This window comes from Artemia sp. Qi Xiang Cuo, chromosome 18 (genome assembly GCF_049724085.1).
Source record: "Artemia sp. Qi Xiang Cuo chromosome 18, ASM4972408v1, whole genome shotgun sequence".
Classification (NCBI taxonomy): domain Eukaryota; kingdom Metazoa; phylum Arthropoda; class Branchiopoda; order Anostraca; family Artemiidae; genus Artemia; species Artemia sp. Qi Xiang Cuo.
Window position 1 is genome coordinate 11794671 of NC_142811.1, and position 14000 is coordinate 11808670.

The 14000-nt window shown below is 34.2% G+C and overlaps 1 protein-coding gene across 1 annotated transcript in view; it reads right to left on the reverse strand.

The window, feature by feature from the left end:
• LOC148941206 (inactive tyrosine-protein kinase RYK-like) overlaps positions 1-14000 on the reverse strand; it is a 180381-nt gene that overhangs the window by 110592 nt on the left and 55789 nt on the right. Inside the window, exon 4 of the mRNA XM_089104119.1 lies at positions 1076-1206. Within this exon, the coding sequence (XP_088960245.1) occupies positions 1076-1206 (131 nt within the window). The remainder of the gene's footprint in view (positions 1-1075; positions 1207-14000) is intronic.

The following is a 14000-nucleotide window of genomic DNA, read 5'->3' on the forward strand; positions in this document are numbered from 1 at the left end:
CTTCAAATGCAAGGAAGGTTAAAGAAAGTAGAATTTTGCCCCCAGTCGGCCCATCAACTTTAAGTTGACTTTTCTACTTAGCCTACCAAAATTTTCCCAAGCTAACCTAAGTCTACTAGTAAAAATGCAGATTACTTATCACTTATAGACAATTGTCCACTTTAATCCTATTGCATTATAGATTAGTCAAATAAAACACCCAATTTTCTGTGAAATTTTCAATTTTTTCAACGAAGACGCCTGCCGCTAAACTGTAATTGGAGCAAGTAGTTTTAATCTGAAATGAAAAAGGTTTATTCCAAAATAATTCTTTTCGTTAGTTTTAAAAAGCCTCTTATTATTCAAATTAAACGGCCGTTGTGTTAAAGGAGTCGTTCTTAAAAGAATTGGGACAAAAAGTCAAACTAAAGCGCAAAAAGTAAGGTATTAAGGAGGGGGAAATCCCCTGATATACAGAATAATTTCTGTTCGTTACAAGTTACAATGTTTTTCCTTACTTTCAGCTGAAAACCCCGTTTTTTTCATTCAATTATTATCCATAATCATGTGATTCATCTTCTTTATTCGAATGTGTCATTTATCGTTATGTATTGTTATTCGTTAAGCACTATTATTTGTAATGAATTATAAAAGCTGCTGGCCTGATGATAACAATGCAAACTGGAGTCCGAAAGCTTATAAATTAATAAAGAAGCGTATTTAATATGCTTCTAGGCGTAATAAACGGCGGCTCTCAAAGTCTACATATTCTAAATTTTTTTTTTACCACTTTGCTTACTTTCTTCTTTTCATTTTGTGATATTTTCTACGCTCGTAGTTGGTTATCGTTTGGTTTGAAAAAGGTTAATTACCTGTTTCGGTGGAGCCGACACAAAAGCTACTTTCTTTTTGTGTTTGGAAACTTTTGGTTTGATTTTTTTTTCTTAGACGAATATTTAGTATAAAAGCTATTTAATAGATTTTTTTAAATTAGCTTTATCATTCATAATGAAAAATCGTGCTAAGAAAATAATGCATTTGTATAGAAAATGTTAGATTCTTTGTCTACATGCATCTAAAATGGAAACATGTTTACCTTTCAAACATATTTTCTTTCTTTTCAAGTTCAGCGTAAGTCCATCTCCTTTCTTGGCAACACTGCTTACATTAACTTGAATTGTAACATCAACCTCAACACTTACTTTTCCAGTGCATGGTATGCTGATTCTGAAAAAAAAGAAGAAAGCTAATGTAAAAACTGCTGAAAAGAGTTCAAGTTGTCACAGGGACTCTCTCCCCTTTTTAGTTAATGAAAATTGCGATAATCTCCTGAGAGAGAGACAAAGAGATTTATAGGAAATGGATATATTTTCTGCTTGACAACGCTGACCAAAACAAATACCAATAGGACTTACGTTTTAATCATGCTGCAGCAGATTCATGGCATGAAGATTAGTTCTCTTTTTTATTCTTTTAGAAGGACAAGATATATTGATAGTGAGAAAATATGTGAAAGGAAGATAATCTAAATGAAATAAAGACAAATCATGTAAGTGAGAAAAAAAAGAAAGCTTGAGCATAAATTAATATTTTATTTCTTTGCACTGTAGAAGACCAAAACAGACAGGAGCGGATACAGAATTGATGGGGGCAATGGAGCTTAATGAATTGGGCCCCCCACTGGTATTTTAAACCTCTCTAGCCTATATTTAATGCAACTTTTGACCAAATGGGGGAGTGTACATGCCTCAAAACCACCCCCTGGACACGCCCCTCAAACGAGTTTAATCAGATCAAACAGTTCGTGGTAACGAACTGTAAGTAAGGACCGACCCGGCTCAATGGTAACCGAAACTCTAGAAAACGGGTTTTTGATACCAATAGATACAACAAAAGAATCAGTTTTCAATGCTGATTTCAAATATATAACTTTCATCAAGTTTAGTGCTACCCATCAAAAGTTACGCGCCTGAGAAAATTTGGCTGATTTTCAAAAAAAGGGGGAAAGACCCCCTAAAAGTTATAGAACCTTAATGAAAATCGCACCATCATATTCAGCGTATCAGAGAACCCTATTGTAGAGGTTTCAAGCTCCTATCTACAAAAATGTGGAATTTTGCATTTTTTGCCAGAAGAAAGATTACGGATGCGTGTTTATTTTTTTTTTGTTTTTTTTCCCCAGGGGTGATCGTAGCGACCCAGTGGTCCTAGAATATCGTGGGAGGGCTCATTGGAACGGAACTTAAAAGTTCTAGTCCACTTTTTAAGTGACCAAAAAAATTGAGTGCAACTAGGCCCCCTCCCACGCTTATTGTTTTACCAAAGTCACCCGATAAAAATTTTGAGATAGCCATTTTGTTCAGCATGGTCGAAAATATGATAAATATGTCTTTTAGGATGACTTAATCCCACGAAGCCACCAGGGAGAGGGCTAAGAGTTATGAACTTTACCCAATGTTAACATATAGTATCGGTTATTGGGAAGTATACAGAAGTTTTCAGGGTTTTTTTTTCTGGTAGTGGGAGGGAAGTGTGGGTTGGGGGTTATGTTGGAGGATCTTTCCATGAAGGAAGTTTTCATGGGGGAAGGGAAATTGCCATGAAGGGGGAGCCGGACTTGCCAGCATTATTTATTGGTTATTAGGAAGTATACAGACATTTTTAGGAAGGATTTTTTTCTGGAGAGGGGGGGGGGCTAGAGGAGGGGGTTACTCTGGAGAATCTTTCCGTGGAGGATGTTTCTTTGGGGTAAGGGACATTTCTATGAAGAGGGCGCCGGATTTCCAAGCATTATTTAAAAAACGATCAGAAATTAAATAAAAAAAAACAAGTTTTTTCAACTGAAAGTAAGACGCAACATTAGAACTTAAAACGAACAGAAATTATAACGTATGTGAGGGGGTTCTCCCCCAAGTCAATGCCTCACTCTTTACGCTAGAGTTTTTATTAGTGCTTTCAAAAGAGATATCTATTCTAATTAAAGGGCCTTTGTTATTCAGGAGTTTGTTAATAATTTTTTTTTAACTTTTAACGTAAAAACCTTGGTATTGACTAAGGGGAGAACCCCCTCATATATGTAATAACATATACGTAATAAAAAAAAGCAATAAAAAAAAGCGATACGGCTCAATAGTAATCGAAACTTTTAAAAACAGAATTTTGGTGTCAATAAATGTATTAAAAGAATGTGTTTATAATGCACATTCTAAATATATAAATTTTACTAGGTTTTGTATTGCTCATCTAAGGCTATGAGCCTGAAAAAACTTGACTTATTTTGTTAGGAGGGGGGAAAAGTGCTCTGCAAACGAAAAACTTTTAATAGAAATCACACAGTTCGGTTTAGCGTATCAAAAAACTACATATCATTGGTTTCAAGCTCATATCTGCAAAAATCTTCAACTTTGTATTTTTTGCCAGAAGAAAAATATACGAATATAGAAGTTAGTTACGTAAGTTAATTTGTAAAGACTTCCATTTAGCAAAAGAAAAGTAAATTTTATATGCAAATTTTGTTTACTTATTCAATGACGGTTAGCCAAAATAAAAGCTGCATTAACTAAAAACCGATCAGAAATTAAATAAAAAAACAAGTTTTTTAAACTGAAAGTAAGGAGCGACATTAAAACTTAAAACGAACAGAAATTTTTCCGTATATGAAAGGGGCTGTCCCCTCCTCAACACCTCGCTTTTTTAAAGTTTTTATTGTTGAAAAAAAATTGAGTTGTGAGAAAGTCAAACTTTAGCGTAAAGAGCAAGGCGTTGAGGAGGGGACAGCCCCTTTCACATACGGAATAATTTATGTTCGTTTTAAGTTTTAATGTCGCTCCTTACTTTCAGTTTAAAAAACTTGTTTTTTATTTAATTACGATTAAAATCTTTCATTAGTAAACTCATCAAAAATTAAAAATGCATCAACAGTCTTAAATCTTTCAAATTCAAATTTGCATGAAATTTATATGTAAATTAATTAAAAATTAGCTTATGGAAAATACCTTAACTTAAAAGAAATATAAATTACCCCACCGATGCAGGTGCAACAATAAGCAGCTGCGTTACTGGAGAGACACGAGAAGGGATACAAAAATGAATCATCCCGGAAAGAAAATACAAATAAGATGAAGGTAAAACAAAAAAATTATAGAACGTTATTTGAAAATCAGGTCTATGGTTATAATCAGGCACGTACGCAGGAATTTGTTTCGGGGGGGCCCAATTTGTTTCGGGGGGCGGGGGGCAAATCCTTCAAACCCATTATTCTGTGAGAAAATCAGAAAATTATGGGAAAATGAAAAAAATCGTGAGATTTCTGGGGGGGGGGGGACGGGCCCGGCGGCCCCCCCCTTCGTACGTCCCTGGTTATAATAGATCTTTTATTTAATTGTTTACGTATTGCGTTTTAATAATTGTTTCTTTGTTATTAATATTATTGTACATGCATGTTATGTCTAATTTAATCATGATTAAAAAGATTAAAATTCACAATATTGTTTATTATGGTTATTGATTGCATATTACTTTATGTCCTATTGTTCGAACGATGTATTATCTTGTTTCCTTTTCAAACAGTTCGTGGTAATGAACTGTAAGTTAGGAGCGACACGGCTCAATAGTAACCTAAACTCTAAAAAACGGAATTTTGACATCAATAAATATAAGGGGGGAAAACACCTCCTAAAAGTCAAATCACGCCATCAGATTCACTGTGTTAGCAAACCCTACTGTAGAGGTTTCAAGCTCCTATCTGCAAAAATGTGGAATTTCGTATTTTTGGTCAGAAGAAAGTTCACGAATGCGTGTTTATTTTTTTTTTCCCCAGGGGGGATTGTATCTAACCAATAGTCTTAGAACATAAAGAGAGGGCTCATTTTAACAGAAATTAAAATATTCTAGTGCCCTTTTTAAGGGACCAAAAAGATTGGCGGGCAACTAGCCCCCCCCCACGTCTCTTTTTCTCCAAAAATTTTCCGATCAAAATTTTAACGTAGCCATATTTTCAGCATAGTCTAAAAGTCTCAAAAACGTGCCATTGTTGATAACATGACCCCCACCCCCCATCAACCTCTGCTTCTCTATCCGCTAAAATTTGACTTGTGCTTTTTAAAGCTTATCAGAACCTAGTAAAAGTAGTTTACTGGCAATTCTTTTTACTATATTTGTGCAGGGTCTTTAAAAGAACCTGAAGTGAAAATTGTACCGTTTCCTATCTTATTGCAAATACAAGTAAATTTGAGTAAATTCATTCTCAAAGAAATATGATTGAGAATACGCACATATAAATTGATATCTATAATGGGGAAACTAAACCTCAGCGTAAACACATTTAGGGTGAAGGCGACAACATCCTCAACTATATCTATAGTAAAATCTGTTTCCTTTTTTATCATTAACGCCACTCTTTAATTTCATATGATGTTTTTTTTTCAGTTAATTCACAAATCTAATAGTTTGCACTAGATTAGTGACGCTTGCAAAGGGCAAATGGTTTGAAATTAATATTTCACAAAAAAGCAGTACCGTCAACCCACTTTCAAAACTAATTTTTATTCTACTATATGGTGAAAAAAAGACACATCTTGAATAATTTTTTACCTGTTAAAAAATACAAAAAATCATAAATAAGAAAATTTAAAAAGTAAATAAAGTGTATTTGTACTGATTTAGTGACTAATCACTTAGGTTGGGTGACTTTGGAGTCAGAAGGAAGTATCAAATATGGCTACGTCAACTTTAACGACTATCTGCTACTATAGCGAATAACCTACTTAATTTTACGACCTATCACTTAAATTGGATGGCTCTACAGTTAAAACGGAATAGTCGATATGATATGCCAAAAAACTAACAAAGAGAGCAAAAATCAATGAAACAGCGACAAACGAGACAGCGGCCGGTAGAGAGAAGAGATGAAAAACTAAAATAACGCGGACATTTCGTCTGTATGCAAACTAGGCGTCCTCAGCACAAGAGAAACAAAGACAAATAAAAATAAAAAAATAAAACCAACTCCCATATTTATAAAATACAATCGTCGCAACTGATCCACGTAGGTAAAAGAAGCTACTAGAGCTACTTCGATGAGAACACCGAAGCAACTGAACTCTAATAGCTTTGGTGTTAGAGCTCTGTTACTTTGGTGTTCTCATCGGAGACACTCTAAAAGCTTCTTTTTCCTACGTGGATCAGTTGTGACAATTGTATTTTATTAATATTGGAGGTAGTTTTATTTTTATTTAGTTTAGTGTTTTTTTGTCTTTGTTTCTCTTCTGCTGAGGACGCCTAGTTTGCATATAGGCGAAGTATCAATATTGTTTTAGTTTTCCGTTTTTTCTCTATACTGGCCGCAGTCTCGTTTGCCGTTTTTTGATTGATTTTCTTCTCTCTTTTTTAGTTTTTTGTCATGGCTGGCCAGTTCGGCTAAAGATCTTTCAATATAATGTGTAAACAAAATAGTTCTGAGAAATGACGGTTTCATCCTACCAAAATGATGACAGGCCAATTCGATCACTTCGGTGGCAGTTTGACCAATTCAGATTATTCAAAAATCATCCTAACTAGGTGACAGACAAATGGACAAGTAATATATCTGGATAATTCAACTTCACAGAGGAAAAAAGCCCAATAAGGAACAAGGCACTAAAAAAAAGATACTAAGGAAAAAGTACTAAATAAAAATCATAGAAAACACTATAAAATATTTAAGGGGCTGGATAGAATAAATTACAATATTTAGCCAAATTATACCATGTATCGTAATATATTCAAATAATTCAGCTACACAACCGAAAAAAGCACTTAAAAAATCATAGAAAAAATATAATCATATATTGTTATACTATAAAATTATATAAGAAAATTAAAAAAAAAATACAAAAATTATATTATAGTTGTTTTTATAAAATAAAATTATGTGTTATGTTTCAAACAATTCACTTACACAGCCAAAAAATAGACTAAAAGAAATCATGGAAAAATTGTAGTTAAAAATACAGCATAAAAGACTGAGTTAAAAAGGACTTTGTTATTGTGTCGAGGTTTTCTTAGAGTGGCTAGCCCCTCACATTGCTCTAACCATGTTACTTTCACCAATTTTATCTCCAAAAACAATAAACACAAAATATGTAGGAGCCATAGCTTTTCAAAACAATTACAGTCATAATTCTTTACAATGAGATGAAATTAATTAGGATTCCATGCAAGCGCTAATAAATCTTTAATAAATCACGTTTTATGTGTCAGGGAATATTTGGTTTGTTAAAAGCATCTTTTCGCCAGATACACAATTTAAGTAAGGGCCTGAAGCAAACACATAAACTCTCTTCAATAATGAAACATGGTTTCACTTACATACAAAGCATAAAACAAAGAGAACTGTAAACCGTTGAAAACCATCAACTCTTCAAATAAACCTATCCTCTCCTAATAATTTTAGATCTCTAGGAATGGGCGTAAAGGCTTTTAAATTAAAAGAGAATGTCAACTTGAATTTCGATTTGCTTCGAGTTTGAAATCCATGTCAAATTGTCTTGAGGATGTGTGTGTATGTTCACTCTTATATCAATATTGACATTACGCCAGAGGTTTGTAAAGAAGGACTGTCATTTCAAGCTGTTTTTTTTTTAATTTTGGACATGAAAAAAATTACTTCCTCAAAGAATTTATCGGTTTTTCTCAATCTAAAAATGCCACCATTAAACGTGAAGTTCTTTTATGGTTCTGATCCCATAATTTATCCTTTGTTTAGCCCCCCTCTGTTCACTTGGGCCTTCAGCCGTCAAAGATGGCCATCACCTCGCTCATGCTGGTTCCACTAAAGTAATACCAAGCACGAATACGTGTTTCGGGGCAGAGGAAAGGACGGTCTTGAGACTTCAGCTCCCTCGGACTCTTAAGCTTTAAATGATGTTTCGTTTCATTTCTTATATATTTTATTGAATCCTAAATTTTAAGCATAGATTAAACCCATTTAAACACTCTTCTGAACTGTATTTTTTTTTTTTTATTATTATTTATGATTTCTGAATTGTACCTGATGCACAGAAAACTGTTGGCTGCTTTTTATTAATCATGGTTAATCGTATAAGGACGTACCTAGCACACGCATAGGAAGTTAATTTAGGAATATGGGAAGGGATGGCAAGTACTTTGGGAATATGGGGAGGGACGGCCATTACTTTTGGGGGAAAGTTGTTAAATATTTACAAGAGCGAAACATATGGAAAAGAGTGATACTAAAACTTAAAAAGAGTAGAACATATCTTGTAAACAAGGAGAAAGCCACTTTTCTCCCAGGTCATTCCCATGGAAGCTTCAGTTTGACTCCCTCTCCTCCCCCAAGCACTTTAAGAACGAAGGATCTAAGGCAAAAGTAATGTCGTGGAGAGTTTTTTCTGCAATCATAAATGGAACTAGCCAGACTTCTACTTTAATCTTAGGTAACCAAATGACAGGCCCAGATAACTCAGATAATAAAATCAGAGTCAAAGGTCAGAACTGGACCCTAGACCTTCTTTTCGTCAGTTAAAAGTAAATTTTTGAGAGTATATTCCTTTTCAGGTAAAATTCAATTTGCGAGGCAAAATTGATATTCGAATATTCTAACGTGCTAATACATTTTAAATTCGCTTAAAGTGGAGGGGATATTTTCTCTTCGTAAATGAGTCCTTTGTAAATGAAATTACAATTGACTTACACATCGGAAGATCTTGGGCCGATTTCCGTAGCTCATCGAGGGACAACTGCAATACTTTTGATTCCTTTTCAAGAGAAACCTTAGATCAAACTTTTAATAGGTTTACCCTGTTTTGTGTTACGACTGGTGGTTGAGTTCAACTTTTCAGGGATAGTTTTGTTGCGGGGAAGGGCAAGGCACCATTAAGTTTTATGTTCGAGGGGGACAGAATAATTTCTATCACCCTCACAAAACGGTATATGTTACGAATTTTTTATGCTTTTCTTCCGACAGCTTTCCCTGTTAGTTAATTTATAACCGACTAAAAACAGTGTGAGTACATTGAAATTCATTGCGAGTTCTGTAAATTTCATTGTGAGTTTTTTTGAAATTTTTTTCCATACCCCCCAGAAAAAAAAGTTTCCAAGATGTTTTAAACGCACAAGAAAGTATATTTAGCTATGTTTGTCACCAATTGATTACCAATATTCTATTCTTGCACGGCTGTTTACAATGGCGTGCGTTGCAATGCCTTTTGTATATTACATGATATCTATTCAGATAATAGTTTTGTCACGAATAACTGCTGCGCAAAGGCACTATTAAAAATTTAAAAGACTTTCAATCTAACTCGTTTAAGCAAATTTAGGATTCATCAGGAGAAATTTATCTGTATTTGGTCCTGAAGAATTGAGCCAACATAAAGACAAGACCCTTCTGTAGCAAATTAAGACAAGAATCGGTTCTTGGAATAGCTCTTTTGTCCCTGGGCATATTTTTCTCTGTCTTCAAGAAAAATACTGTAATAGCAGTTGATGTCGATGACTGTCCAAGCATAATGTTAATGTTGACAGAAGAGAGACAAGGGAAAGACTGCAAAACTATAACATGAGTAGCTAGATTATGAGAAATCTTCCAATGCACAAATTGTTTATGCCAAGATTTAAAATCTTTGTCTAACTATGTTTCATGTGCATTAGCTTGTTAATGTTGTTTCAGAGAGACACTCACAGTAGAGATACATTAGTTAATGTTGGTGGTAGAGATACCGGCTAATGAGTAGAAAACTATAATATGAGAAGCTAAATTTTAAGAATACTTTCAATGCACGATTCTCTTATGCAAATAATTAAAAATGCTGTAATCGCGGTTGATGTTGACGGCTGTCCAAGCATAATGTTAATGTTGACAGAAGAGAGACAAGGGAAAGAATACAAAACTATGACACGAGAAGCTAGATTATTAGAAAGCTTCCAATGCACAAATTGTTTATGCAAAGATTTAAACTCTTTGTCTACCTATGTATCATTTGCATTAGATTGTTAATATTGTTTTAGAGAGATTCTGATAGTTGAGACACATTCGTCAATGTTGGCGGTAAGGAGACCAGGTAATCAGCACAAAACTATAATATGAGAAACTACATTATAAGAAAATTTTCGCAAAGAATTAAAAATGCTGGCAGTCGCAGTTCATATCCACGGCTGTCCAAACATAATATTAATGCTGACTGTGGAGAGACAAGGGAATGACTACAAAACTATAACATGAAAAGTAAAACTATGAGACTGCTTTCAATACAACAAACCTTTTAAGTAAAGAATTGAGACCCTTGTCTAACAATGCATCATGTGCAAGGTGACCGGCATTTACCACCCGGTGATTACCCCCCCCCCCAGAAAACATCCCCTAGAAAATACTCTCTGGAAAAAAAACACGGAAAATACCTCCCGGTAAATACCCTTCCGGAAAATCCCCCCCCGTGTAAAATAAGCTTTCCAAATTTGAGAATTTTACTTGTGTTTCATTTTTGTAATTTCCGTAGGGAGAAGGAAACTTGTGATTGGTACTTGTGCATTATGCGCCACTCACTCAAGTTTAAGCTGTGTAAAATTCAAGAACACACCGGTTTTTTCGTTAGTTTCTTCTTTACTTTAGAAATGAATTTGGGCTATAGCTTTGCACATTGGGGAGGGGGGGGTGAAGTATAGCGGGTGTGCGTGCAAAATTTGTTTGGTACAATTATTCTGCATATTAGATAGATATATAGATAAGTGTATTTTAAAGCCAAATATACGGCCATGAACAGAGTAAAATAACATAAATAAAAGGCAAACATAACATAAACATTGGTCAGCGATCATCATAAGACACTTAAATGAAACATTACATTTACTTTATACTGGGATTTTTTTTTCTTTTTTTTAGTTAACAAAATTTCCAGATACCTCGTTATTTCTTCTGTAATTTTTTAGCGGCCATATACCTAGAAAGAATTGTTTTCTGACTTCAAACTGTCCAAATAATTTACCCCACCCCGGTAAATACCCCCCCCCCATGGTACCCGCTACGGCCAAAATTTGCAGAAGTTCATATGGAAGTCTTTTCAACACAAATGGATTTGGTTGTTTTTTTTCTAAGTTTTTAAGATACTTCTGGTGTTTAAATTCCTCTTTTTCCCGTTCCTTAGCACTTTTCAACGAAACTAAAAGAAAAATCCAATAAAAGTTTCAAATTTAGAAACATTATTTTCGACAGGGGGGGGGGATTTTCCGCGAGGAAATTTTTTCTAATAAGGGGTATTTTCTAAGGGGGCTACTTTCTGGTTTTTTTTTTCGTGAGGGGGGTATTTTCCAGGTAGGCATTATCCGCGTCGGGGTATTTTTCGGGGGGTTGAACACCCCCCCCCCCCCATTCACTATATTTATTTGTGCTGTTTTACTGTTTTCATGGCCGCATATTTGGCTTTAAAATACACTTATTTATCTATATATCTAATATGCAGAATAATTCTACCAAACACATTTTGCATGCAGACCCGCTATACTTTACCCCTACCTCCCCTAATGTGCAAATCTATAGCGCATTTTCCGGGGGGGGTATTTTCTGCGGGAAGGGGGGTAATCGCCGTATTGGTAAACACCTAGAACCATTAATTTATAGGCAAATTTTTATCTGTTATCAGTATCAGTTTCGGTTTATCAGGCAAATTTAAAGTGAAAAAATTAATCTGTTTTGGCTTAAATCAATCCTAACATTCGGCGAAAAGATAAACTTTAATTTTTTTACCTTTAATTGTCTTGGTTAACAAGAAAAAGAGTAGTAAAAAGAAATAAATAGAAAATATAAGGAGAACCAAAGAAGTATGGTGAAAAAACTAACACTAAAGAAGGAACTATCTAAAAGATAATCAGAAAACTAAAACAGCAAGCAATATAAGGAATACATGTTAGAAAAAAAGGAGAAAACTAGAAAGAAGACAAAAAATGGCAAATTATGTTAGGAATAAACTTAAAGGACACTAGGAGACTATAATGAAAGAAGAAAGCTAGGACTGATAGTAAAGTAAAGTAATATTAAAGAATCATATCAGTATTTTTTTTTTTAGTACTCTTTTTCGTGTTAATCCAAGTGGGCAGCCACTTGGATTAATGTTATGTGTTATATCATTTTGTAATAAACAGAATTGAATTGAAAATTAAGGAAAAAACAAAAAAATTTCTACGCGTAAGCGTAGGAAAGCAGAGCATAAAAAATTATTGTTTGAGAAAATGAAGAGTTCAAATTTATCATGATAAAGACCGTAATGATCATAACTGATTGCGGAAAAGGCAATGAAGATCGATAATTAGTGATTTATTACCTAGCTCTACAATAAAAAAAAAATAAGCAAAATAGGCCACGATTTAAGGAGGAAGGACGACAAATTACCGAAAACCGTGGTTTTTGGCAATCCATCTGGGACCAAGCGAAAAGCAGGTACTCCTTAAATGAAGATAAAGGATGTTGTAGAATAAGATTTAAAGGAAACTAGTTTTTCACGCGAGGGGGTTAAAATGTAAAACTTTGAACGGATCCGGTTGGAAGAAAAGTGTGCTGTACTCAGGGACCTTATTGCTGAAAAAAAACTAATACTAAAAAAATAAAATTGATTTAAAAAAAACAAAAAAATTAATTTTTAGTAGTGGTAGTAGAAGTTAATGAAAACGATTTTTTTCCAAAAATATGAGATATTTTAGTTTAAAGGGATGCAAAAGATTCAAATAAAATTTTACACTTTTCAACTTTGTAAAGACATACACAAAATAGACCAAAAAAGGCTACAACTCTCTAACAAAAAGAAAAATCAGACTTTTGAATCCTCTCGAAAGCCCAGTTTGGTGTCCCTCAAGGGTCAATTTTATGGCAAGTACTATTCCTAGCTGATATATATGTTAATTAATTTCTGCACTCCGAAGCGACAAACCCCTGTATTGTTATGTCCTCTTACAATTCCCCATGCAATAACTGTAGTTTGTTTTCCTTAGACTTTCTTGTTGCTATTGCTGATGATGGCACCTTTTTTTACTTCTCGGAGAACCAAACTGAAGTTCACATTTACTGGACTTATTTGAGTTTTACTTTCCAGTTTCTACTAGACCTGTTTTACTTTGGTTTGATGCTACCTCGCTTGTCCTAAATGTTTTAATTCTGCATTCTAATTTTACTGTGTATATCTCAGGTTTATCCTGAACTATCTGAAATTCATTTATCCAAACACTCTATTAGCAGAGCTAAGGACTGCCATATCTGTTTCCAAGGCATCTTTCTTGATGAAAGTTCATTTTTTACACACCTTAATCATTTGATAAAAGAAGAAAACTTTTTAAACTTTTTCAAAAAACTTTGTATTTCAAGAAAACTCTAAGAAAAGTTTTTACCTGGGCCAAAGCTAAGAATCATCCTTTTCAATAAATTTAGTCGTATGTTTCATATTGCCTAATTATATAGATGTCTTTTCCCGTTTTCTTTAACCGCTTTCTAATACTTAGAAAAAAGCCAAGAAATAAATCATTCTGCAAATATAAGCGGTTATTTGATCTTCAAAAATCGTGATCTTGTGTACCGTTCAATTTCCTCTAGCACCACGGTGATCTTCTTAGGTCTGTTGCTTCATCTTTTGTGTCTGATGGGTTCAATTACCACTTTTGTAGCTTCATAATGCTCACATTCTGCTTACTCCAACAGTAAAATCTTATTTTCATCCTAAAATTGCCGAGGATCTGGAAGATGCAGCTAGACGGCATAATAGTAAAATATTGTACTGGCATCCTAACAAATTGAGAGGGAATAGTCAATTCGGACTTGGGCCAGTTAAAGATAGGAATGGGGCCGCAATTAGTGATAAGGATAGAAACTAAAGAGAGATGGGTCGAGCAGTTTGAGAATTTGCTTAACCGAGATAGAGTTGCGGGAAAAGACATAGAGGGAAATGAAAAAGTTTGTGATACCTTGGATGTGAAGGAAGATTTGTTTTGTGAAGAGGAATTAGCAACAGTACTAAAAGGATTAAAAAACAATAAGGCTCCGG